Source organism: Crinia signifera, chromosome 5 (genome assembly GCF_055691185.1).
Source record: "Crinia signifera chromosome 5, ASM5569118v1, whole genome shotgun sequence".
Taxonomy (NCBI): Eukaryota; Metazoa; Chordata; class Amphibia; order Anura; family Myobatrachidae; genus Crinia; species Crinia signifera.
Window position 1 is genome coordinate 288584844 of NC_139221.1, and position 23491 is coordinate 288608334.

General features: G+C 45.0%; 1 protein-coding gene across 4 annotated transcripts in view; it reads left to right on the forward strand.

Moving 5' to 3' along the window:
- The window catches only part of OSBPL3 (oxysterol binding protein like 3), a 173994-nt gene that overhangs the window by 133184 nt on the left and 17319 nt on the right, over nucleotides 1–23491 (forward strand). For all 4 annotated transcript variants that reach the window (XM_083189186.1, XM_083189189.1, XM_083189188.1 and 1 more), the window contains 5 exons: nucleotides 6412–6543; nucleotides 12858–12951; nucleotides 14301–14545; nucleotides 16091–16228; nucleotides 23237–23300. In XM_083189186.1, coding sequence (XP_083045312.1) covers nucleotides 6412–6543; nucleotides 12858–12951; nucleotides 14301–14545; nucleotides 16091–16228; nucleotides 23237–23300 — 673 coding nt within the window. The remainder of the gene's footprint in view (nucleotides 1–6411; nucleotides 6544–12857; nucleotides 12952–14300; nucleotides 14546–16090; nucleotides 16229–23236; nucleotides 23301–23491) is intronic.

Below are 23491 nucleotides of genomic sequence, written 5' to 3' on the forward strand. Positions count from 1 at the left end.
CAGCCGTTAATTGACGTAATTGGTTGTGGAGACAAGGCATGCCCCGAATCTGGGCTCTCCTGCTAATTGATGCCCATTAATTGTGTCCAACACCACCTTGCGCATGATTAAGCTCTGGCTTAAGGAGACTCAAATATGTAGATTCTGGCGCATGATGTACCAGTCACCCAAATAATACTGTGAGAGCTGCTCGCCACAAACGGCTGAAAACAAGGAATAGGAATGAGTGGGAGAGGTAAATGCAAGTATATTGTCACAACCCACTTCCTTTTATGAAGATCTGTCCCCGGCATTTGAAGGAGGATGGCCTAAGGTTTTTGATGTTACTTATACGACTATACACGGTGCCATTTACTGTCTATTCAATCCCGATCGAATCGCATGGCGCCGTGTACACATTCGATTTAGACTATATAGTACAGATCTTTTACTATACTGTATATAGGGGTATTCAATCTCCCGCTGCCATCTCCCGACGGGGGGGAGATGGCCGCCGGGCCCTATTCAATGCTGTCTTCTCCGACAGCATTGAACAGGGGATCTCGGTAGAACGATCCCGAATTCACAAGCAGTCGGACTTGTTCTGCTCAGAACGGCTGTGAATTGACGAGCTCCCGGCTGCAGCTCGCCTCTTCCCGGCCGCAGCTCACGGCCACGCCCACTTCTCATCCCACAGCAGGCGGGACATTGAATCCTGCCTGCAAATTCTCAGTTGAGCAGAGCGGGACAGGGTCACAGCTGTCGGACCAGCTCGACAGCCATGGCCCAAGATTGAATAACCCCCCCCTATTCTATTTTAAAATCGAATAGAAATATAGACCAACTTGAACAGTGTTTATACTATGGAGGAAATTTACTAACGTGTATTCTACTTCACATGTGATGTTGCTATGGGCAACCAATCAGATCCTGTCTACTATCTTCTAGAGCAGGGGTGGCCAACCCGCGGCTCTCGAGCCGCATGTGGCTCTCCCCCTTGCTAAGTGCGGCTCCTGCTACCCTCTGTCCCCGTCCCCCCGCTGCCGGTTCCCCGGCCCGAATCCATCTCCTTGAGGGGAGGAGAGCGCGCATTGCGCATCTCTCCTACCCCTTAGTGTGCATCATTGAGCTTGATTCGTGGATGGACCAGTCACAGGGAAGTGAGGGGGGGAAGGAGACGTGCGCTGTGCTCTCCTCCCCTCCGTGACATGCAGGAGTCGGACTGCAGGGGGACGCCAGACTGTCCTCTCCCCGCCCGGCAGCAGCAGCAACAACGGTGAGTGCTGCTGCTGGGAAATTATCACGGGGGGCATAACTAGCACTGTGGGGGGGCATATGTGGCATTGTGGTAACCTATCTGGCACTGAGCACATAACTAGCACTGTGGGGGCATATGTGTGGCATTGTGGGGACATACCTGGCACTGGGCGCATAACTAGCACTGTGGGGGTATATGTGTGGCACTGGGGGCATATCTGGCACTGTGGGGCATATCTGGCACCGTGGGGCATATATGTGCAGCACTGGGGGCATACCTAGCACTGTGGGGGGCATATCTGGCACTGGGGGCATAAAGTTTTGTCATGTAGCCACTCCCCCTTGTGTCATATGACTACTCCCCTGACCACGCCCCTGACCACACCCTTCGGCGCGCGCATGATGTCGGCTCTTTGGCTTGATTGCCGATATTTTTCGGCTCTTTACCTCGGACCGGTTGGCCACCCCTGTTCTAGAGGGTGCTAAATAAATAAGTAGTAGATTGGTTGCCCATAGCAACATCATATGTGAAGCAGAATACACATTCTTATTTCTGTTTCTTTGGGGTTTATTTACCTAGATTTGGAAAGAGAAGCAGCAGCCAATCTGCTCTTACTGCCCTGTTACAGGCTGTGTTTGAAAAATGTCAGGAAGGAGTTGATTGGCTGGTACTTTCTCTACTTCTGAGTAAATGGGAGGGAGTGTCCCTTGGCATCTTCCACTTTAACATGGTGCAACTGTGCTTGCGATTCGATCCTGATTTGATTGGGATCAAATCGAACGTCAAGCAAAACGCATTTGATTTGACTGTATAGTACAGATCTGTACTATATAGTCTTGCCTGCACTGTCTATTTTACTGTGCGATTTACACTAATCGGGGGCGCGCATCGGGGTTGAATCCGCATTGAATGAGGCTGAAAACCATTCGATGTCTATTCGATTTCAATTAAATTTTGAGTATAGTCAAAATCTAACTCAAAATCTCACTGTGTGTACACAGCATAAGAGAAATGCCATATGAAAGTTTAAAAACCAATGTTAATCACCTGTACAATACAGTATGGGCCTTATTCTGGTTAGCAAAAATGGACAAAACCATGTGCACTGCAGGTGGGGCTGATGTAACGTGCAGAGAGAGTTAGATTGGGTGGGCTGTGTTCAAACTGAAATCTAAATTGCAGCGTAAAAATAAAGCAGCCAGTATTTACTCTGCACAGAAACAAAATAACACCAAAATCTAACTCTCTCTGCACATGTTACATCTGCCCCACCTGCAGTGCACATGGTTTTGTCCATTAAGGAAGGAGTTTGCTTTTGCAATCCAGCCAGAATAACCCCCTATATATGTGAGAGCGGTAAATCTTCCCTTTATACTACATGATCCCCATTGTAGAAAGCTCTTTTTATCCAGTTAAATTCTCCTGTGTGTAAAGGTAACCATACTATAAGCCATGGTGTCGCATGCAATACTGCAGCAACACACCCGGCGGCTAGATTACATGCAATACATAATGGGGTTAATTTGCATACAGTGTATCACATACATGATACAATGTATCCTTGGTGCAACGGTGGCACTCTTCAGATCCAATGCTCATCGTATCAGAATCGTAAGTAAAAGACACCTGATTGGACACTTTTCACATGATATATTGGTCCAATGCGTTGACACTGTAGAAAAGAGCCAAATCATACTTGTGTATGGACACCTTCAGAATGTTCTTTTCTTACTGTGCCATATCTGGAGTTGATGCCTGTAACTCATACCTGTGCTACAACAAGTGAATCATTTAACTCAATTCTCAAACTGGGTCCATGTGTCATGCAGGGCACCAGCAGTGGGGTGTGGTATGGGACTCCGACAGTCGGGATCCCGACAGTCATTATCCCGACGTTGGGATCCCGACTGCTACACAAGCCACCTATTCTATTCTCCCTCTATGGGGGTCGTGGACCCCCACGAGGGAAAATAGCGGGTGGCCGTCGGTCACCTGGCTGCCAGCGTTTTGACAGTCGGGATGCCGACGTCGGGTAAATGACTGTCGGGATCCCGACTGTCGGGAACCCATCCGGCACCCCCAGCAGTGGTGCCACATGCTGATGGTCCAGGACCAAATCTATTTATGGTCCATGCTGGTGGCTGCCTGTAATAAAATATCTGTACACACAGGAGTACATCCCTGTCCACCACCACCACCTGCAAAATTGTTCTCGAAGAATCTTTTGGTTTTTGGGTGTAGTAACAAAGATGCTGACACCTGAAGCCTCTCCATATTCCCGGTCATACTTGTTACCACTATGCTTTCAGTCAACTATGTTCCCAGTGTGTAGGAAAATGAGGTTGGAAAACACAGGGCAATGACATGACATAGGGCGAGATTCTCTATCACAGAAATGCGGTAAAAACCCTGTTATCTGGGATTTTACCGCATTTCTGTATTCTCTAACCTCCCTCCGCAGTGTCAGCGCTGCGGAGGGAATCGCCAGAAAAAGCTGGCGATCCCCTGCAGAAGCCTATGGGCTTCTTACCGCAGCGCTGTGTGAGGGATCAGTCACGGATCCCTCCCAGCATGCCCCGCGGCCGGAGCGTCGGTCTGCGCATGCGCAGACGGACTCCCGGGTCATAGACCCGGAAGTCCAGCAACGGCGCCGCATCGCAAGGGACAGCTCTTACCGCAAGAGTTGCGTCCCTTGCGTTAATGACCGCATATTTTAGAGAATATAAGGTCATTAGAAATGCGAATGCCGGCGATACTGGGCTGCGGATTTTAGAGAATCCCGCCCATAGTCTCCAAGACTTCTTCCAGCTGCTGGTCCTTCAGAACACAGGTGTGAGCAGCCTAAGGGGGTGATTCTAGCTGTGCAGCTTACCACGCACCAGAGACACTGGCCATCCTAACGTCCTCCCCTGTCGAATCCCCTCATTTACATGCAAGGGGATGTGTAACGAAGACACATCCCCTCGCATGTCTCTGCTGCAGGAGAAATCATTTGACGGAATGAATGGGCACAAATTCCATCAGAAATGCTCCAAAATCAAGAAGACTAGAAGCTGTTGTAGCTACATAAGGGGGACAAACTCTTTATTAAAACATATATTTTGGACTACAATGTCATTACAGTCCCTGTTGTTGTCAGCAGCCCAAATACTTTTGTCCATGTAGTATATAGTATGGCTCCTGGCATCACAGATTACATTCTATTAAGAGGACACAGTGTTGATGGAGTGACATAGTTTATTTTCTCAAACTGCAGAACACAATAAGCTTAGACATGTGTGCCATCCCTTTGGCATTTTCTAGTATGTGTACGATCCCTTGGATAATAAGTTAGAAGATGTGTGACAGAGTTCATATTACCGCTTGAGAACTATACCACATATAACAACATGCAAGCCTTTAAAAAAGAAGAATCCCAATGCCAATGTTTTGCATAACTGGCAATCTTAGGGCCACAGAAGGAAATGATAGAACCCGATTTGTGGTTCTAGTAATGCAACACTTTTCTAAAATGCGCTAAACAATTAACAAGTACAATCCAACTGCTTGCTGCAGCTTACAGCGCCCTCTAGCTTCAGTCATCCGCCTCTACTGTATGCTTACTTGCTTGGCTGCTATACAGTGGTTTAAACTGTATTTCTACTTGTGCATAACAGTGACTGAGAACAAATTGGTATTGTATTGTTAATTGGCCATGTGCTGTTATTTAGATCAAAGTAGCATTTTCCCTCAATATTCCAGCCCACATCTGTGATTTATTTTTCAATTAAATATTGTTTGTGACTTATGCATAAGTGTAACGTGCCGTCTCCGGGGATGGCCTTGTAGAACCGGCAGATAAGGGTGTTGTCTGTCATGTGCACAGATGCAGCCGTATCGTCCCCATTCAATTATTGACAAGCCAGCTCCCATCTGAGGGAGATGTGCGGGAGGTGAGTGTCCTATAGGAGTATCCTTGTTATCATGAAGAAGGATAAAAGCACCAGGAACACGTGTAGTGTTGTGTTTTGTTTCATACAGCAATGAAGTCATGAAAAGAACTTCAAAAGTAGAAAGAGGGCAGTCTGTGGTCTCATACTGTAATTCTTTATAGCACTACTGTAGATTGCAAGCGAACATGCTATGAAGTCATTGCATTAAGGAGTTCAACGTCTGCCCTGGTTCTCATTTATTACTGTGTGAGCACGACCTGGGGATCTCTTGTCGCTGTATTATTAGACCACATGGCCCACAGGCACCTTAGGAGGGAAGCAATGATAAAACACGCACTACAAATAATGTATAACAAACTGCTTACAATGGAGCTACAAAGGATGTATATTTTTCATTGTTTTTACAGTTGAAGGTTTATTTTATTTTTTTCAAAAAGCTGTGAAGAACATCGGTCTCTATTATACTGGGCAGCTCTTCAGTCCTTCATACAGGAAGGACATAAATCACCCATGGATTTTGATTGAAAAGTATTACATCTAGATGATATTGTAATGAGCACTGATGACCATATAAATCCAGGTGCGGTACATTGGTATACCTGGGAGTATGGCTGGATCATTGGGACATGTGCCCCTTTATGTGTCTACTAGTGGTCATTATATGTGTCAGTGGTAACACTGATTTGAGGAGAGTCCCATCGGGTGTGGTATAATTCACAGACAGTCGGGATTCCGACAGTCATTACTCAGACGTCGAAATCCCGACTGCACAGCGGGGGGAGCGCAATGAAGCCCCTTGCGGGGCTGCGCTCGCCAGCTATTTTATTCTCCCTCTATGGGGGTCGTGGACCCCCATGAGGGAGCAGTCGGGATTCCGACATTGGAGTATTGACTGTCGGAATCACGACTGTCGGAGAGCCGTCCGGCACCCGTACCATCCGCCCTTCTTGGGTTATTGGTATTTGTCTGATTTTATAGAATAGTAATGCCAAACAATGTCGACCTTTTCCATGTCGGTCATTTGTTGACTTGTGTCAACATTTTCATCAATGTTGGCCTTGTTCATATCAACCTTTTTGGTGTCGGCATAGACATTGTCTGGCAGAAATGCGGATGCCACAAAATATCCGTTTGACAGGGATGACAGATCTTGTCTGAATCTTCTATTTAGTTTACTGACCATTAATGACAACCGTTATAACTGTAAAAATAATCCTCTCTTTTGAATGATGTGGTTGTTAGGAGAGTCCTCGTGAGCAGAAGCCTCTGGTTCACCAGATGTCCAATGAGAGCCGACTGTCCATCACAGATTCCATCACAGAGTTCTATGATGCTCAGGAAGTTTTGCTGTCTTCAAGTTCATCTGAGAATGAGGTCAGTGACTGTTTTCTACATTTTCCCATACACGTACCCTTAGAGTCTTCAGAGGTACGGTTGTTGTATTGGGTTGGGATCATTTGGTCTACAGCATGATGGTCGACAGTCATTAGGTCGACATGGGAAAATGTTGACATTGGTCTAGGTCGACATGGTTATAGGTCGAAAGGTCATTAGTTCGACAGGTCATTAGTTCGGGTCATTCGTTCGACAGTCAAAAGGTCGACATGGAGTTTTTCACAGCTTTTTTTTTTACCTGAATGTCAACACAGTCGACATGGACACAGTTTAAGGTGCATTCTCTGCGCTCACAATGTGTTAGGCACGGTGCTTCGCTACGCTCGGCACACTTATTTTATTCTCCCACCACGCCCTAGTGCAGGGGTGGCCAACCGGTCAGAGGTAAAGAGCCAAAAAATATCGATAGTCAAGCTAAAGAGCCGACATCATGCGCGCGCCGAAGGCGCATGCGCCAAAAAAGGGGCGTAGTTTATTTTGACCCCTTGGGTGGGTGTGATACAAATATGCCTCCAATAGTGCAGTGCCATATATACATATGCCCCCAATAGTGCCAGATACACATATGCCCCCCACGGTGCCAGGTATGCACCACACGGTGCCGGGTATGCCCCTATGGTGCCAGAAAGCTGGTGTGCCCCCACAGTGCCACAAACTGCTATGCCCCACAGTGCAAATTTCCCAGCAGCACCACTCACCGTCGTTGCTGCTGGGCGGGGAGAGGACAGTCTGGTGTCCCCCTGCAGTCCTCCTGTCATGTCACTGATGGGAGGAGAGCACAGCACACCGCGCGTCTCCTTCCCCCTCACTTCCCTGTGACTGGGCTGTCCACCAATCAAAGCTCGCTGGCCAGCTCCTGATTGGCTGCTGGCCCGCGAGCTCTGATTGGCGGACAGCCCAGTCACAAGGATGCACAGTAAGGGGTAGGAGAGATGCGCGATGCGTGCTCTCCTCCCCTCAGAAGGTGAAGGGATTCAGGGAACCGGCAGCAGGGGGGACTGGGACGGACGGTGGGCGGCGGGCAGCAGTGGGAGCAGGAGCCTCACTTTACAAGGGGGGAGAGCCGCATGAGGCTCAAGAGCCACGGGTTGACCACCACTGCCCTAGTGGATAGTAAGACATGAAATACGGCCTGTCGGCACATGTCGGCTCAAAAAACAGTGAAAAACCCCATGTCGACCTTTTGACTGTAGACCTAGACACTAATGACCTGCCGAACTAACGACCCGTCAAACTAATGACCTTTTGACCTAGAACCATGTCGACCTAGACCCATGTTGACATTTTCCCATGTCGACCTAATGACTGTCGACCATCATGCTGTAGACCAAATGACCGCATCCCGTTGTATTGGTATTTAGAATTTATGTATATTCATTTCAGGGGGGTATCTTTTTTTTATTTTTAAGGCTGGCTTGGCATCACTTTTTCATCCCCTTACATCATACATCCCAACATTAGGAAGCTTCCCGATAGGGGCATGGCCGCTGCACACTCTGAGCATGGCTGAGACATAGTGGGTGTGGCTTACCAGAAAAAAAAAACTCCTCTTTTTACTACACACAGACAAGACACCTGACTTCCCAGTAAAGTCTCCATCAGTGTCCACTGCCCATGTTCTGGTCTTCAGAAACATGTCTCCAGTGCAAATGTCTTTAAGGACATTGGTACTGAGCATGTGCAGATCGCTGGAAAAATTGTCACGTACTATTTTTTCAGTGATTTCTGCTGCTCTGTAGCACTGGCCAATGCAACTCCAGAGACAGCGGAGAGGTTAGTATAATTGTATAACCGCAGGGAGAGCAGTGCAAGCCCCCCACCGACACTTATATATGCATACATTTTTGGGATGTATCCTTATAATCCACATTTGCATTAGTATACTATAATTTAATTGTTACTGGCGCACTAACATGATGTGAACCAACACATTTAGACCTTTTATGCAAAAAAACTATCACTTCTGGTGTTACTCACTTTTTTAAGGCCATTGCCCAACTTGTTGTCCCCTAGAGAGTCATACTCTATACCATTATACTGTATGCACACTGAAAATGAATTGACAAATGCCGGTACTTATGTAGTATCTGGGCTGCCGATTTTTTGATTGTATGCCTTAAGTTAAGGCATACAATCAGATGCGATGCGATGCGATATCGCATCGCATCGCATCGCATCCGATATCGGATGTGATGACCCGATTTTTCCATAGGAATCAATGTTAAAATGATTCCTATGGAAAAATGGGTCCTTTTCATACCCCTACTATCCAAGTGGGCATGGAGTTGGATATAAACCTGTGGCGAGCGTAGCGAGCCACCGAGCCCGAAGCGTGGCGAGCGAAGCGAGCCCCGCGAGGGGACGGTATTCGTCCCCTCGCGGGGCTCGCTTCGCTCGCCACGCTTCGGGCTCGGTGGCTCGCTACGCTCGCCACAGGTTTATATCCAACTCCATGCCCACTTGGATAGTAGGGGTATGAAAAGGACCCATTTTTCCCATTGAATTCCATGTTAAAATGGACTCAGTCCATTTTAACATTGATTCCTATGGAAAAATCGGGTCATCGCATCGCATCGCATCGCATCGAATCGCATGGTCGCATGCGATGCGATGCGATCTCCCGATCCGACCCGATTTAGAAATCGGCAGCCCAGATACTACATAAGTACCCAAATGCCTACTCTCCCAGAATCTCCAGCGTTTGGGGGGAGATCGGAGAGTAGCTCACCCTCCCCCCATTATGTTAGCGAAATGGACAGGACAAGAGGTGTAGTGAAGCGGTCCTATGACCATTAAATATCAAGTATATAGATATGTGTTCTTTTAGGGAAAAGTTCAGTTTGGCCCAAAATGCTAATCTTCCTCTCAAAAGTTATGCAGATGTCAGAGGGGTATTCAATCCTGGCTGCTATTTTCACCTGTGGAAATAGCAACCGTTGCCTATTCAATGCTGTCATTTTCTACAGCATTGAAAGCAGTGTCCGACAAAACAGATCCGACTTTTCTTTTTAAAGTCGGATCTGTTTTGTTGGATAAGGCAGCGGATTGTCGAGTTCTCAGCCATTTCTCGACAATCTTGATCCCTTTTCGCCAAACATCAGACTTTCCGACAGTCGGAACATTGAATTCTGACTGTCGAGTTGCAGTCAAGAGAAGCCAAAACGGCCCGGAATCCCGACTGCAGGACGTTTCCGACAGTCGGAATCCCAGATTGAATAACACCCCCCCCCCCAGTTGGCAGACTTTTTTTTTTTACAATATTTACAATGTGCAGTTTATCACCAAAACTTCCTTGTTCTAATGAAAAACGAGAATTATTAAAAATTTATTTTTATTATATTTCCCTTAAAAAGTTCCCTTGATTTAGGGAAATGTGCCTATTAGTAATGGCTGCACCTTTGCCCCAGCAGGGTGGTCTAGAAAACGACAGATGGAGCTACAACTCCATAAAAATAGGCCCATTCTCATGACAGTGTGATAATGACCAGCTGCCTTGCTTTTATGGCCAGAAATAAGTATTACAGTTTTATTTCTAGATTTTGCACAAAATTCTACAATTTTTATAAAACAGTTTTTAATTCAGTCATTTTTATTGATTTTTTTTTATAATACACTCAACAATTATATCAAGTCAGACATAATAAAACAAGTGTGACATTCAATTAAATAGATCAATATCAGAGAGTTGTAAATACTGTAGGTTAAGATTACACAAAAGACACAATTTTCCAAAGGCGCCATTCTGGTCCCCAAGTCAAAGATAAAAAAAGGAGTATATTCACTTTTATTTAGGTACACAAAACTCCACCTTTTATAGACCGTAAATTGTACATCACTATGAGAGAAAATGATGACATACACAACCAATGTCTACCCAAATATTAAAACTATCCGAAACAAACAGCAATGTGGTTTAAAGCATTAGTCTGGCCAGCTCTCAAACCCTTGAAAGGACAGAGATTAAGTAACAGTCCCTTCCAAGGTAACTCTACGATAAGCAGGAGCACATTGGGCATACTTGATCTTCAAACCCCGCAATCACATGGCATCCAACAGGAGATGAGGGTGAATCTTTGGGGGCACCATAGCAGCATCAGAACATCCAGGAGTGGAATAGCAATTAGCCTCAAGTTTGGACAGATCTGTTGGAAAGAACAAATTCAAGATGTAGACCAGTGGTTCCCAACCTGGGGTACTAGTACCCCTGGGGGTACTTGAAAATAATGTTGGTAATGGCGGATGACGAAAAGGTCTTTTGATGGCTGAAGAAGGCCCATTGCCATGGAGACAAACCATGTTGTGTCATATGCCTGACCAGCAATCCACTGGGAGCTTCCCATGCTGCCCTCAAACATCAGCAGTCATCTGCCCAGCACTGACAAAGGTGGAGGAAGCAGCGGCATTAATCCTACCGGTGTAAGCGGGAATCCTGGAGATAATACAAAACCAGTGTCTAGACACAGAAGGGTACGATTCCTTGCTGTATACTACTCCTCCGCTCCTCCTTAATATAAGGACATGCATAAGAATCCGCATACCGCTAAGTAATGTCCATATTTCAAAATGAGAGGAGGGGGTACTTATCAATGAAAAGCGTAATCAAGGGGTACGGGAGAGAAAAAAGGTTGGGAACCACTGATGTAGACAATCGCAGGAGATGTGGGGACTGCAGGATCACAATGCAGAATTCACAACACTTCTCAGAGGCACAAGGAGAAATGAGATCCACCTATTTATCATCAATCTTGTTGAGAAGCCTTTGAGTAGATCCATCAACTGCCTGAAGGAGTTGTTGCAAAGAGACATCCATGCTTAGGGTTAAAATCACACAGCAGGAATTACAGCACAACAGTGAAATCAGAAGTTCAGCCATAAAGGCGCCCCGCGGCAAGATTGTGGCAACTATGCCACAAAATGTGCAAACAGGCGATTGTGAGACAGCACATATAGAATAAGAGATTTTATAACAAGCGGTTCAGGCGCTTAACAACAAGATGTTAATAAATTTATGACTGGACCCTTTGGAATCAGGAATATTAACAAGGGTATAATAACCAGATAAAAACATTTATTTTCAACATAAAGTGCATAAAATACATATACAGTAAGAAAATGTATTGCCATAAAATAAGTTAAAACAAAAAGGGGGATAAAATGTCCATGAACCTCACCATTTAAGAGCGGTGCGGTGGGCTGGGTACTGATGATGGTAAATCCCGTTTTATTCTTATTTTATGGCAAGGATATGCACTTTATGCAAGTTTTGGACTTTACTGTATGTAACTTTTGCACTTTATGTTGAAAATAAATCCTTTTATCTAGTTATTATACCCTTGTTTAAATTCCTCATTCCAAAGGGTCCAGATCATAAATTTAATAACATCTTCTTGTTAAGCGCCTGAACTGCTCTCTTTATAAAATCTCTTATTCTATATATCTGTCATAGAGTTTGTGTTGCTCTGTCCTTTATCAAGCAACGGCTGCTGACATCAAGTTTATTGTGCACATAATAATATTTTAATCTCAGTATTCCTGATTGTGAGACAGCAGGCGGCAGAGGTGTTGAGCTAAAATCAGTTGGAGATCGGAAAGAAACAACCAATTGCTCAGTTCTGGATACACTTGTCACTATGCTGTTTTGGGACATCTAGCTGGGAGATTTCAAGATGGCAACGAATACATCCAGAATGCTAAAGCATGAGGAGGGACCAGACCAAATCACCAAAGATTACAGCCAGAGGCCAAGGAGAGTCAGAAAGGAGCAACGGGCAACAAACAGGAGGAAGCACCTGCTGGGCACAGTGCTAGGAAATAGCCAGCGGAGCCAGGAACTCCACGCCAGAGGACCTGGCTATGGAGATCACTAGCAGGATAAGTAGTCCACTTGAGTATCTCAGGGGGTGCAGGAGAGAATACCCCACCGCTATACCTAAACTGGAATGGATCTACTGCTAAAACAGAATATATAAACAGGAGTAAAGTGGGAGAGCTGGCAAAAAAGTCATATGCCAAACTACTCCAGGCCGCGTCACCCGGTTTTTCTATTTCTATGATAATGTAAGAGGCGTACACACCCACACGGCACTGACCACACCCACAACGCACTGGTCACAGCTCCTCCCATTTGCAGTATAGACTCTGTTACAGGCCAATTTAGTTTCCCATTCTTTATATATTTGACCTTCTTAATTTCAAGCCCCCCGCCCCAATAAAATAAAGTCTCATTATCTACAGTCTCTAGTATTGCTGTCCTTTGCGCTGGCCATTTATGCATGTATCTGTCTGTGTTCTAGGTATCAGATGATGACTCGTATGTCAGCGATGTCAGTGATAATGTATCAGAGGATAATCTAAGCAATGACATTGACCATGAAAGACAATCGCTAGGTATGCAGCGCTTTGGAGTTTTTTTCTATTGGGCAGTTATGTTGCTTTTACATTTATTAGAGAAGTTTGGTTTTTGTAATAACTGAATGAATGCAGTGGCTGCTTCTATAATACTACCAGCACTGGGTATAATGTCCATTTCTCTCCATGTAACTATGATTGCAGCTTCATGCAACATAAGAGAGGTCGGTGACTTGTGCTAGCACAATGGGAGAAGAATCAGACTTTCTAAAGAGGACATCTGGAGAAATGCTCATAGCAACCAATTCGCTTCTAATTATCCCTTTATAGCAGGGCTGGGCAATTGCAGCCCTCCAGATGTTGAGGAACTACACATCCCAGCATGCCTTGCTTCAGTTTCAGCATGGCCATATAGCAAAACTAATGCAAAGCATCCTGGGATGTGTAGTTCCTCAACATCTGGAGGGCCGCAATTGCCCAGCCCTGCTTTATAGTATATACAAATTAAATGATAAATACAAGTTGATTGGTCGCTAGGGGCAATTTCTCTAATTAACGGTTTGATGCATCCCTCCCATAGTGTTAGTACACGTCTTCCAACACTCTCTGCATTGGAATCATGGAATGGAATTGGCAGATAGGTAAGTGTGGGATCCATGTAAATTGTGAGGATGGAAATGTGTTACAGATTGGGATTTTTTTTATTATAATCTATACTGTATATACTATATATATAGGCGGCATCCACACGTGCACATACGACGGATGGGGTAATTAATCACCCACTGATGCACTCATCGGGCATACACTCTGGCCCTTTCTGGTTTGCTCGCAAAGACAAATTCCTTCTCAAATGGACAAAACCATGTGCACAGCAGGTGGGGCAGATGTAACATGTGCAGAGAGAGTTAGATTTGGGTGTTATTTTATTTCTGTGCAGGGAAAATACTGGCTGCTTTATTTTTACACTGCAATATAGATCCCACTTTGAAGTAAACCCCCACCCAAATCGAATTCTCTCTGCACGTGTTACATCTGCCCCCCCCCCCCCCACACACACACACACACACACACACCTGCAGTGCACATGGTTTTGTCCATTTGAGAATAAATTTGCCTTTGCGAGTGAACCAGAATAAGGGCCTCTGGGAGTTCTAATGAGTGATATCGCTCTGGAGAGCTAAAATGAGCAATATCGATAATTGTAGTGTGTCCGGGGCTTTAGAAAGAATAGTTTAATATTGCGCTAGTATATCCAGAATCATGGATTGTTTTATTAAAACAATTGTTATTACTAAGAATTCTAGATTTAAAGAGGAAGGGGGGGGGGGGGGGTGCTCCATATACTATAACGTAATGTGTTACAATGCAACATTCTCTTGATGTAGATGAAGCATCTGTAGTGGATGGCTGTCCCAAGCACCGATCGTGTCTTCCTGCACCTTGCCCGAACACAAGTAACATCAGCCTGTGGAACATTCTTAGGAATAACATCGGGAAGGACCTCTCCAAGGTCTCCATGCCGGTGCAACTGAATGAGCCCCTCAACACCCTGCAGCGCCTGTGCGAGGAACTGGAATACAGTGAACTGTTGGACAAAGCCGCTCAGACTCAGGACCCATTTGAGAGAATGGTATGAAATGCGCGGGGCTCATTCTCCTTTGTCACAGTGTGGCAGATGCAGAGTTAAAGGCAAATCCATTTTAAGGGGGTATATTAGGTGCTTTCGGTCTGAGTGTGCGCTGGAACCAAGCGTAGGAAATTACAGTTAATGCAGCGTTATACGAACCCCAAACACATCTCCCCTAATGACTAAGGGTCTGTACCGGACAACCTGCGGCTGCTTTCCCATATGCCCCTTGCTTACCTTTTGGTTCTAATGAGAGAAGCTGCCTTTTCTTACCAAGAATCTGTGCGACTGCATGAACAAGCTTATCCCGGACACTGTTCCTACAGCTGTGATCTTTAATATCCAGACATACACCAGCCCCCCCCCCCCCCAAAGTATGATCTGTAGGCAGACTGATCACCCCATATGCATTAACAATTTTTGTCCGTGTGTATACCTGATTTGGAGCATTCCGAGAAGCCCATTTCTTTGTTTGGTGCCTGCACAGTAGGCTAATATCTTTGAGATCCAAGTGTAGCCCCTAAAGCTTGCTGACTGGGCTGTGTACACATAATTACATCTGTATTCCTGGTGCTCAGTGAGGATTCTGGGGCACAGAGAGCGGCAGTCTGGTCACAGGTGTACAACTGCACATGTGCGTGTAATTCCGTGCGCGCAATGCGGGAGCGGTTACATCCGATTTCTTGATCCAGAGTGATAAACATCCAGCCAATCAGCACCTTCCTGCCATGTCACAGTCTGTGTTTGAAAAATGACAGGTAGGAGCTGATTGGTTTGGAGGTTTATCACTCTCCATTTTATCACGTTTCAAGGCTCAGTACATCTCGCCCTTAACCCTTTGGGTAGTATTCAATGCGGCCGGCAAGGGGGTTAAATGGCAGGGATTGCCAAAAACAAGCAACCCTCGCCGCTTAACCCCTGCACCGGCCGCTCACCCTATTCAATGTTCAAGTGGAACCCCCGCTGTCAGATGATGATGAGGATTCCCCCAATCAGCGAGACTCGCGGATAATGCAGGAAGCCCACTGCATTTAGCCACGAGCCTCCCGGTTTTAGCGGCTGCACACGCCATTTCCATGTCGCTGCAAAAAGCCAACAATGTGGAAATAGCATGTGCTGGGGGGGAGGGCAGTTGAATACTGACCGTGCTCGCTGTGACAGCAAGCAGCCAGCACTGCTCGCTGTCACAGCTCATACAAAGCATTGAAATACCCCTCTGAGCACCAACATCTCTGAGAGTTGTGCAAAATATCTGCTATAAATACCAGCGTTGCTCCCATTTGTTATATAAATAAAAATAAAAAATGTTGTGTAAAAAAAAAAAGATTATATTTTCTATATAAGGTAAACATTACAGGGAATTGTGATGAATAAAAATGTGTGCTTTGCAATTTTCACACCTAAAATGACCAAATTATTTGGCTCTCAAAGGGTTAATATATGTTTACACTTTTCCAATGTTTTCTTTTATCTTTTCAAATGTGTATTATCCTATGATAGAATTCCAGTTTATCAGATGTATTTTGTGTCTTTTGTATTGTACTGTAGGTTTACGTCGCCACATTTGCTGTGTCTGCATACGCACCTAGTTTCTATAGGGCTGGTAGTAAGCCGTTTAACCCTGTGCTGGGAGAAACCTATGAATATTGGAACGAAGATAAAGGATACAAATTTATTGCAGAGCAGGTACAGTAGAATGGGGATTTTGTTCTGTCCTTCATTCAAGTAGATTGTCCTTCTGCTAATAACATTATTAGACACCTAGAATTCCACGGTAGATAAGAACCATTTTGACCCATCTTAGTCTGCCCCTTTTTTTTTTACCGTATTGTTACCCATAAACCTTTATTTCTTTGTAAGAGTATCCTTACATCAGACGCTAGACACAGGCAGGTGAGAGACTGCGTGTCGCGTCAGTCAGCAACCCCGTCTAAATTTCCATCCGATAGACGGGGCAAGACGGAGGCAGTTTGCTCACCTTCCAGCTCAACATCGGCAGTGTAGACATCACATTTGGGACCCCTGCTGTGAGTATCGTGAGCCCGGTACCACAGTGGCTATTTGTGGCACTTTACATATTCACCAACGTATACGTCAAATATTACAATACCAGCTAATGACTGTCCACCTGGCATATTAAAGACTGCCTATTATATATGCCAATCAGATCTAAAATGCATATTATTTTGCATTGGAATTAGCAGCGATTTATATTGGTAAACTGGATACTTTTTCTAAATATATCTTGATGTACATATTTGGTATTAAATGTATTTAATGTATGCTTTTTAATTGTGGCAGTGTGAGTTCATACATGGTGTAATTGGTTAACTCAGCGCGGTGCTTCCACCTCTTTGTCTTCCTAAGAGTATCCTTATGTCTATCCCAGGCATGTCCAAACTATTAAACAGATACTTAGTCACTAAAATTTAGTGACCAAATCGGGCGCTAATATATTATAAGATATATTGATAATACTAGAATTTTACTATTCGGGTTTTGTATAAACATATTGAGCTGCAGCTATTCTATATGCTCAAGTGTCTGAGCATATAATTTGTGTTAGGTCCGATAACGGACTTCACACAAAAAGACTAAAATGTAACCACCAAAGTGGGAATTGCTGCGCTATTTATTTGTAATATCTTAAAGGAATACACACCATGAGTGAATGCACAGACTCAAATAACTGGATGGAAACTGTCTCGGTATAATATTAAAGCTAATTTATTTAGACAAATATAGAAAATTTTAGACACAATAATGTACTAAAAATTCAAGATAATTATTATGTATATATATATATATATATATATATATATATAGACGGCTTGGGGGATGGCGGCACTCGGCAATGAGATGAATTCCACACGGGTTTAATACCAACGTTTCTGGGCTTTATTGGCCCCTTTATCAAGGTGCAGGAAGAACACATGTACATAAAACAAAAGAACATTTATACCTTACCGTCCGTTCGCGCCACCCGCCGTCTCCCGCCTCGGCGTCTGACTGATGACGTCACCTGCTAGAAGACGCTACGGGTAGCGTGGAGGGATCCCGTGCTGTGTTGTTGCCGGGCAACCGCCATAAAGCACGGGATCCCTCCACGCTACCCGTAGCGTCTTCTAGCAGGTGACGTCATCAGTCAGACGCCGAGGCGGGAGACGGCGGGTGGCGCGAACGGACGGTAAGGTATAAATGTTCTTTTGTTTTATGTACATGTGTTCTTCCTGCACCTTGATAAAGGGGCCAATAAAGCCCAGAAACGTTGGTATTAAACCCGTGTGGAATTCATCTCATTGCCGAGTGCCGCCATCCCCCCAAGCCGTCTACATACAGCAGCATCCCCTGCAGATTGGAGGGCACCGGAGTTATTAGCAGTTTTCCTTGCTGTCTGCACAGCTACTAAAAAGGCTCAAGTCGGAGTGCCTCCTCTCTACAAGTATATATATATATATATATATATATATATATATTTATAAAAACTTTATACAATGAATTTCTGTATAGACAAGACTTTTTATATAAATAGGCTTTCTATTTTCCTCCCAATTTTGGATATATTTCCAGGGTAGTGGATGATATATATAGCAAATTTGCCAGAAGATCTTGTTCCTTGTAAGGAAAGGGAAAGCCGAGCTGAACCCACAGTGTTGCCGGGCCACAGCACTACACAGCGGGGAGTCTGTATAGATGAAGTATAGCTCGCGGGAGGACAGTTTGTATATAAGAGCAGATGCTATGGAGGGTGGTGTGTTGTTGGGTAAATATCTCACCTATACCTCCACACAGTCCTTCACCTTGCGAGTCCGGAGTGTCCCGCCGTACGGAGTTAGCTGTGATGTTAGGCGGGTGGGTGCGGTTGATGTTTTGCGCACTCACGCTGTCAGTGATAATACAGCGCGTCTCTCACCCACTCTGGATTAGTACTCCTGCTGGCGTTCTCCGGCTAGACTCCAAGCTTGCGGCTTTGTACGGCTAGATGGTGCTGCCGTAGAAGATGGAAACCAAGCAACTTTGCAGAAAGAAAAAAATAATAAATTCTGGAAATGGTCATCCGATGTTTGTAGGCTGCTGGGCAATATATCACCAATCGCTGGGGGGTAACGTGTAACGCGGTTCGCCCTCCAAAAGGGCTTTTTCGAGGAGGAAAATAGAAAGCCTATTTATATAAAAAGTCTTGTCTATACAGAAATTCATTGTATAAAGTTTTTATAATTTTATATATATATATATATATGCGCATAAAAATTATCTTGAATTTTTAGTACATTATTGTGTCTTATTGTTTATAGGTGGCCGCCTATTAAAATTTTCTATATTTGTCTAAATAAATTAGCTTTAATATTATACCGAGACAGTTTCCATCCAGTTATTTGAGTCTGTGCATTCACTCATGGTGTGTATTACAAATAAATAGCGCAGCAATTCCCACTTTGGTGGTTACATTTTATGTCCAAATTATCACCCCCCCCAGCTGTTGTGAAACTACAAGTCCCATCATGCCTTGCCACAGTTTTCCTATTAGGGAATGCAAAAACTATGGCAAGGCATGCTGGGACTTTTAGTTTCACAACAGCTGGAGGGCCACAGTTTGTACATGCCTGGTCTATCCCATGTATGTTTGAATTGTTCTACTGTCTTGGCCTCTACCACCTCTGATGGGAGGGAGGCATATCCACTTGTCCACTATCCTTTCTGTGAAGTAATTTTTCCTTAGATTTCCCCTGAACTCCCTCCAGTCTCAGTGTATGTGGTCTAATACTGACCTTCATTTGAAGAATGTTTCCCTCCTGTACCTTGTTTAAACCCTTGCTGTATTTGAAAGTTTCTTATCATGTGCCCCCATACCAGTTTATGCTCTAAACCAGGGGTTCCCAAACTTTTTTGAATCACGGCGCCCTAGAGCATCAAAATATTTCCAAGGCACCCCTAGGCCAAATGCTTCTTATCGAGAAATTCAGAAAAAAATTATTAAATTAAGTGCATTGTGTTTATATGTCACAGTTATCGGACAGGATTTGCTTCTGTTTGTCCACATATATTATGATTGGCAGCCACAAGCACTGGTTTTGCCTGGTACATTGACCATAAATAATATGAATTGATATTGGTCCACCAACCCAAGGCACCCCTGCAAGTATCCTGGGGCACTTTAGGGTGCCTAGGCACACAGTTTGGGAACCACTGCTCTAAACTATATGTATTGAGATTTTTAGTCTTTCCTGGTACGTTTTGTGATGTAGGCCATGCACCATTTTAGTTGCCCTTCTTTGTACAGTCTCTAATGTATTTGTATCCTTCTGGAGATAGCCTCCAGAACTGGACACTGTATTCTAGATGAGAGAATTCTCTCAGACAATAACCGGCCGGCCAGTCTTTTAAAAATACTCTTTCAAATTCAGTAGCCGCTTCCCACCCCGCCTCTTGGCAAATTCCGCTACAAGCTCCCAGCCGCCGCCTCTCAGACAACGCTGTCTGGACCCAGCTGCCCGCCCCACCACCTCTGCTGCAGCAGCTCCCCGGGGGGTTATTACATGCAAAAAATTGCATGCACATCAAGTTCCAAATCGTAAGCGAGCCTCCCGGGGAGCTGCCAGGAGACTCTCAAAGGGCAAACTGGTCCAACTTGTTCTTAGGAAAAATGTATGGGTGCCTTAAGAATTTTGTGTTCGCCCTGCGATTATATATGCCAGGATTTACAGTACCTCCAACTTGATTTTTATTTGAAGCCCCATCAGGCTGCAAACAGTACGCAAGTCAGCAGCAAATTGAGGTGCCATTGGTGGCTTTTACAAAAGATACTTAGGGGGATATTCAATCTCCGGCGAGCACCTCCCATCGGGGAGATGCCCGCCGGGCCCTATTCAATGCTGTCTTCCCCTGTCGGGCTTGTTCTGCCGAGAACAGCTGGGAAGTGACGAGCTTCCAGGCCGCAACTCGCGGCCACGCCCCCTTTTCGCTCCCCGGCAGGCGGGACATTGAATCCCGCCTGCGTGTTCTTGGTCGAGCTGACCGAGAACGGGACTGGGTCACGGCGGTCGAGCAAGCTCGACTGCCGTGACCCTGACATTGAATACCCCCCTTAGACTATAATGGTAAATTGAATCAACCCATTGCCATTTTCATTTGGGGTTCAGTTTTAAGTTCATCACTAGGGCCACATTTGTAGTCACTGAAATCTGCTGCTAGAAGAGCTGAATAATTCTAAAACTGGGCTCTGCACTAGTTAATGGAGAATTTGCTCCGCAAGTTTTCAGCAGAGCAGCACTCTTACAGAACCATTTCTCATTTTTTATTAGGTATGCTAAAAGGATGTGCTAAACATAATTGGGTACTTGTTTCCTAGAACGGCCACAATCGTGAGTGATCGTGGCTCTTAATTAAGGGACACGATCCTCACGATGTGGCCGATTTTTTACAATTTTTTCACTTTGATTGACAGAAATCGGGTCAATCGGTCGGTCGCGACCAATTAAAATCGGCCGCGATGCGACCGACCGATTGACCCGATTTTTCCATAGACTTCAATGTTAAAAAATCTTTTAACATTGAAATCGGTCGGTCTTGTGCCATTATAATGGCACAAGATGAGATGGACTTGATTAAGTCCATCTCACATAGGGAAAAATGATAAAAAAGGTGAAATGGGCCAATATGACCCATTTCACATTTTTTATGTGCCCGCCATGACCCCACGATAGACGTGAACCCGAAGCGTGGCGAGCGCAGCGAGCCCGCGAGGGGCGGCGGTGCGCGTCCTCCGACCTTTTCATTCCCCTACTATCCACTAGGGCGTGGAGTGAGAATATAATAGTGTGGCGAGCGCAGCGAGCCACCGAGCCCGAAGCGTGGCGAGCGCAGCGAGCCCCGCGAGGGGACGCGTATACCTGTGAAGTTAGACGCGTCCCCTCGCGGGGCTCGCTGCGCTCGCCACGCTTCGGGCTCGGTGGCTCGCTGCGCTCGCCACACTATTATATTCTCACTCCACGCCCTAGTGGATAGTAGGGGAATGAAAAGGTCGGAGGACGCGCACCGCCGCCCCTCGCGGGCTCGCTGCGCTCGCCACGCTTCGGGTTCACGTCTATCGTGGGGTCTAGCACACTTATTAACATTTGGGGGGGCAATTAAAACAAATCTGGTGAAAAAAAAAAAAAAATCGGGTGAAAAATCGGTCGATCGGATCGGTCGCATCGTATGCGACCAAATCGCATGCGATGCGATCGATCCGATTTTTTATCTTACGACCACAACGATCTAAATCGTTGTGGCCGTTCTAGGAAACAAGTACCCATAATTGTATTACTTCTGTAAATTGCAATGTTTCTAGCTGTGAACTGAGAATTGAGTTAAGAACATTGATCATTTCTAAACTCAAAGTGCAGACTGTTTTCTTAAGTGCAAAACAGGTCAATATGCGTCTAGCTTGATGTCTGGGTCATTAAACTGCCCCATGGGTAAGGGGTCTCCTTGCTTTGCACCTTACCTGTAGTGTATGCGTGTAAGTTAAATTTGATTTTATTTTTGCTTTAGATCTATGGTCAGTGAGGGGTATTCATTTATTGCAGCTGTTTCACATAAGGGAAAAAAATTAATGCCACCCCCGACTATTCAATTACGTCAGTCTTCGCTGCTATTGAAGGCATTTTTGGCAATGCAGTTTCAACTTTTTATTTTACCCCATTCGCTAAAAAGTTTTTTTTATTTTTTACCCCATTCGCCCCCCCAAAAAAAAAAGTGACGATTTTTCGCCAAGGTGAAAAATCGTCACTATACATATATACATATATATATATATATATACTGGCAGATGCTCAATTAGTTTATTGATATCACTCAGGTGCTCCCAAGGGTGGGGTGATTTTGAGAAAGAAAAACACTTTGTTTTCCCCCAGCACTCGGAATGATACCAGTAACAAGCTATAAATCCTATATGGTAACAGAATTCAGAGAACTTGTTTACATATATTGGCGCAAATATATAACATACATAAGCTGTTGTCAAGGCTTCTCTGTGTATTGGGGTCCCTAGCGCCATATCTAAGTGCAGGTTGTGGCACTCCAAAAAATCAGCATAAGCCAGAAAGCCCAGGACAGCAAACCAGTGAAAAAACTAGACTTAATAATTATTAGTGTTAGGAAGTCTTTCTAAACTCTGTTGCCATATAGGATTTTTGGGGGGTATTCAATCCCCACCGCTATTTCCGACGGCTGAAATAGCGGGGGGCACATATTCAATGCTGTCTTGTCCGACAGCATTGAGGAGGCAGTTAAAAAGTTGCCCGACTTTAAAAGCTGTTGGGCCTGTTTTGCCAAGAGCGGCCGTGAATTGTCGCGGTCACAGCCGGATCTCGGCAATCCATGGCCGTTTACGCGGACACGTCCCCTTTTCGCTGATCAGCAGGCAGGACATTGAATCCCGCCTTGCAATTTGCGTTCGAGCAAAAAGAAAACAGGCCAGGGTCAGGCTGTCGGGACCGGGATTGAATACCCCCCCTATATCTTGTTACTGGTATCATTCAGGGTGCTGGGGGAAACGGTGTGTTTTTCTCATGAAAAATCGTTTCTAATTGAATACCTCCGCAATGTCTTATGTTGATTTATGGCCCAGTCATTTGAATTCTTGAAAATTGCATTTTTACAGCACTGAATGTGCGTAGGGCGTTTTCTAAAAGGTTATTTTGTTCCTCGCAGGTGAGTCACCATCCGCCTGTATCTGCCTGCCATGCCGAGTCTGACAATTTCATCCTACACCAAGGTAATTATTCAAAAATGTTAGTAAGGGTTATAATTACAGATGGGTTTCTCCAATTCATAAAAATATCGTACAGATGGAGCGTGTGAGACGCTCACGCTTCCCCGTCAGTGCGCCTCTCCGCCAGCTAAGGGAGTCTGGCGATTTCCAGCGATCTGTAACTATTTAGCACCCCCTAATACAATATGCAGATT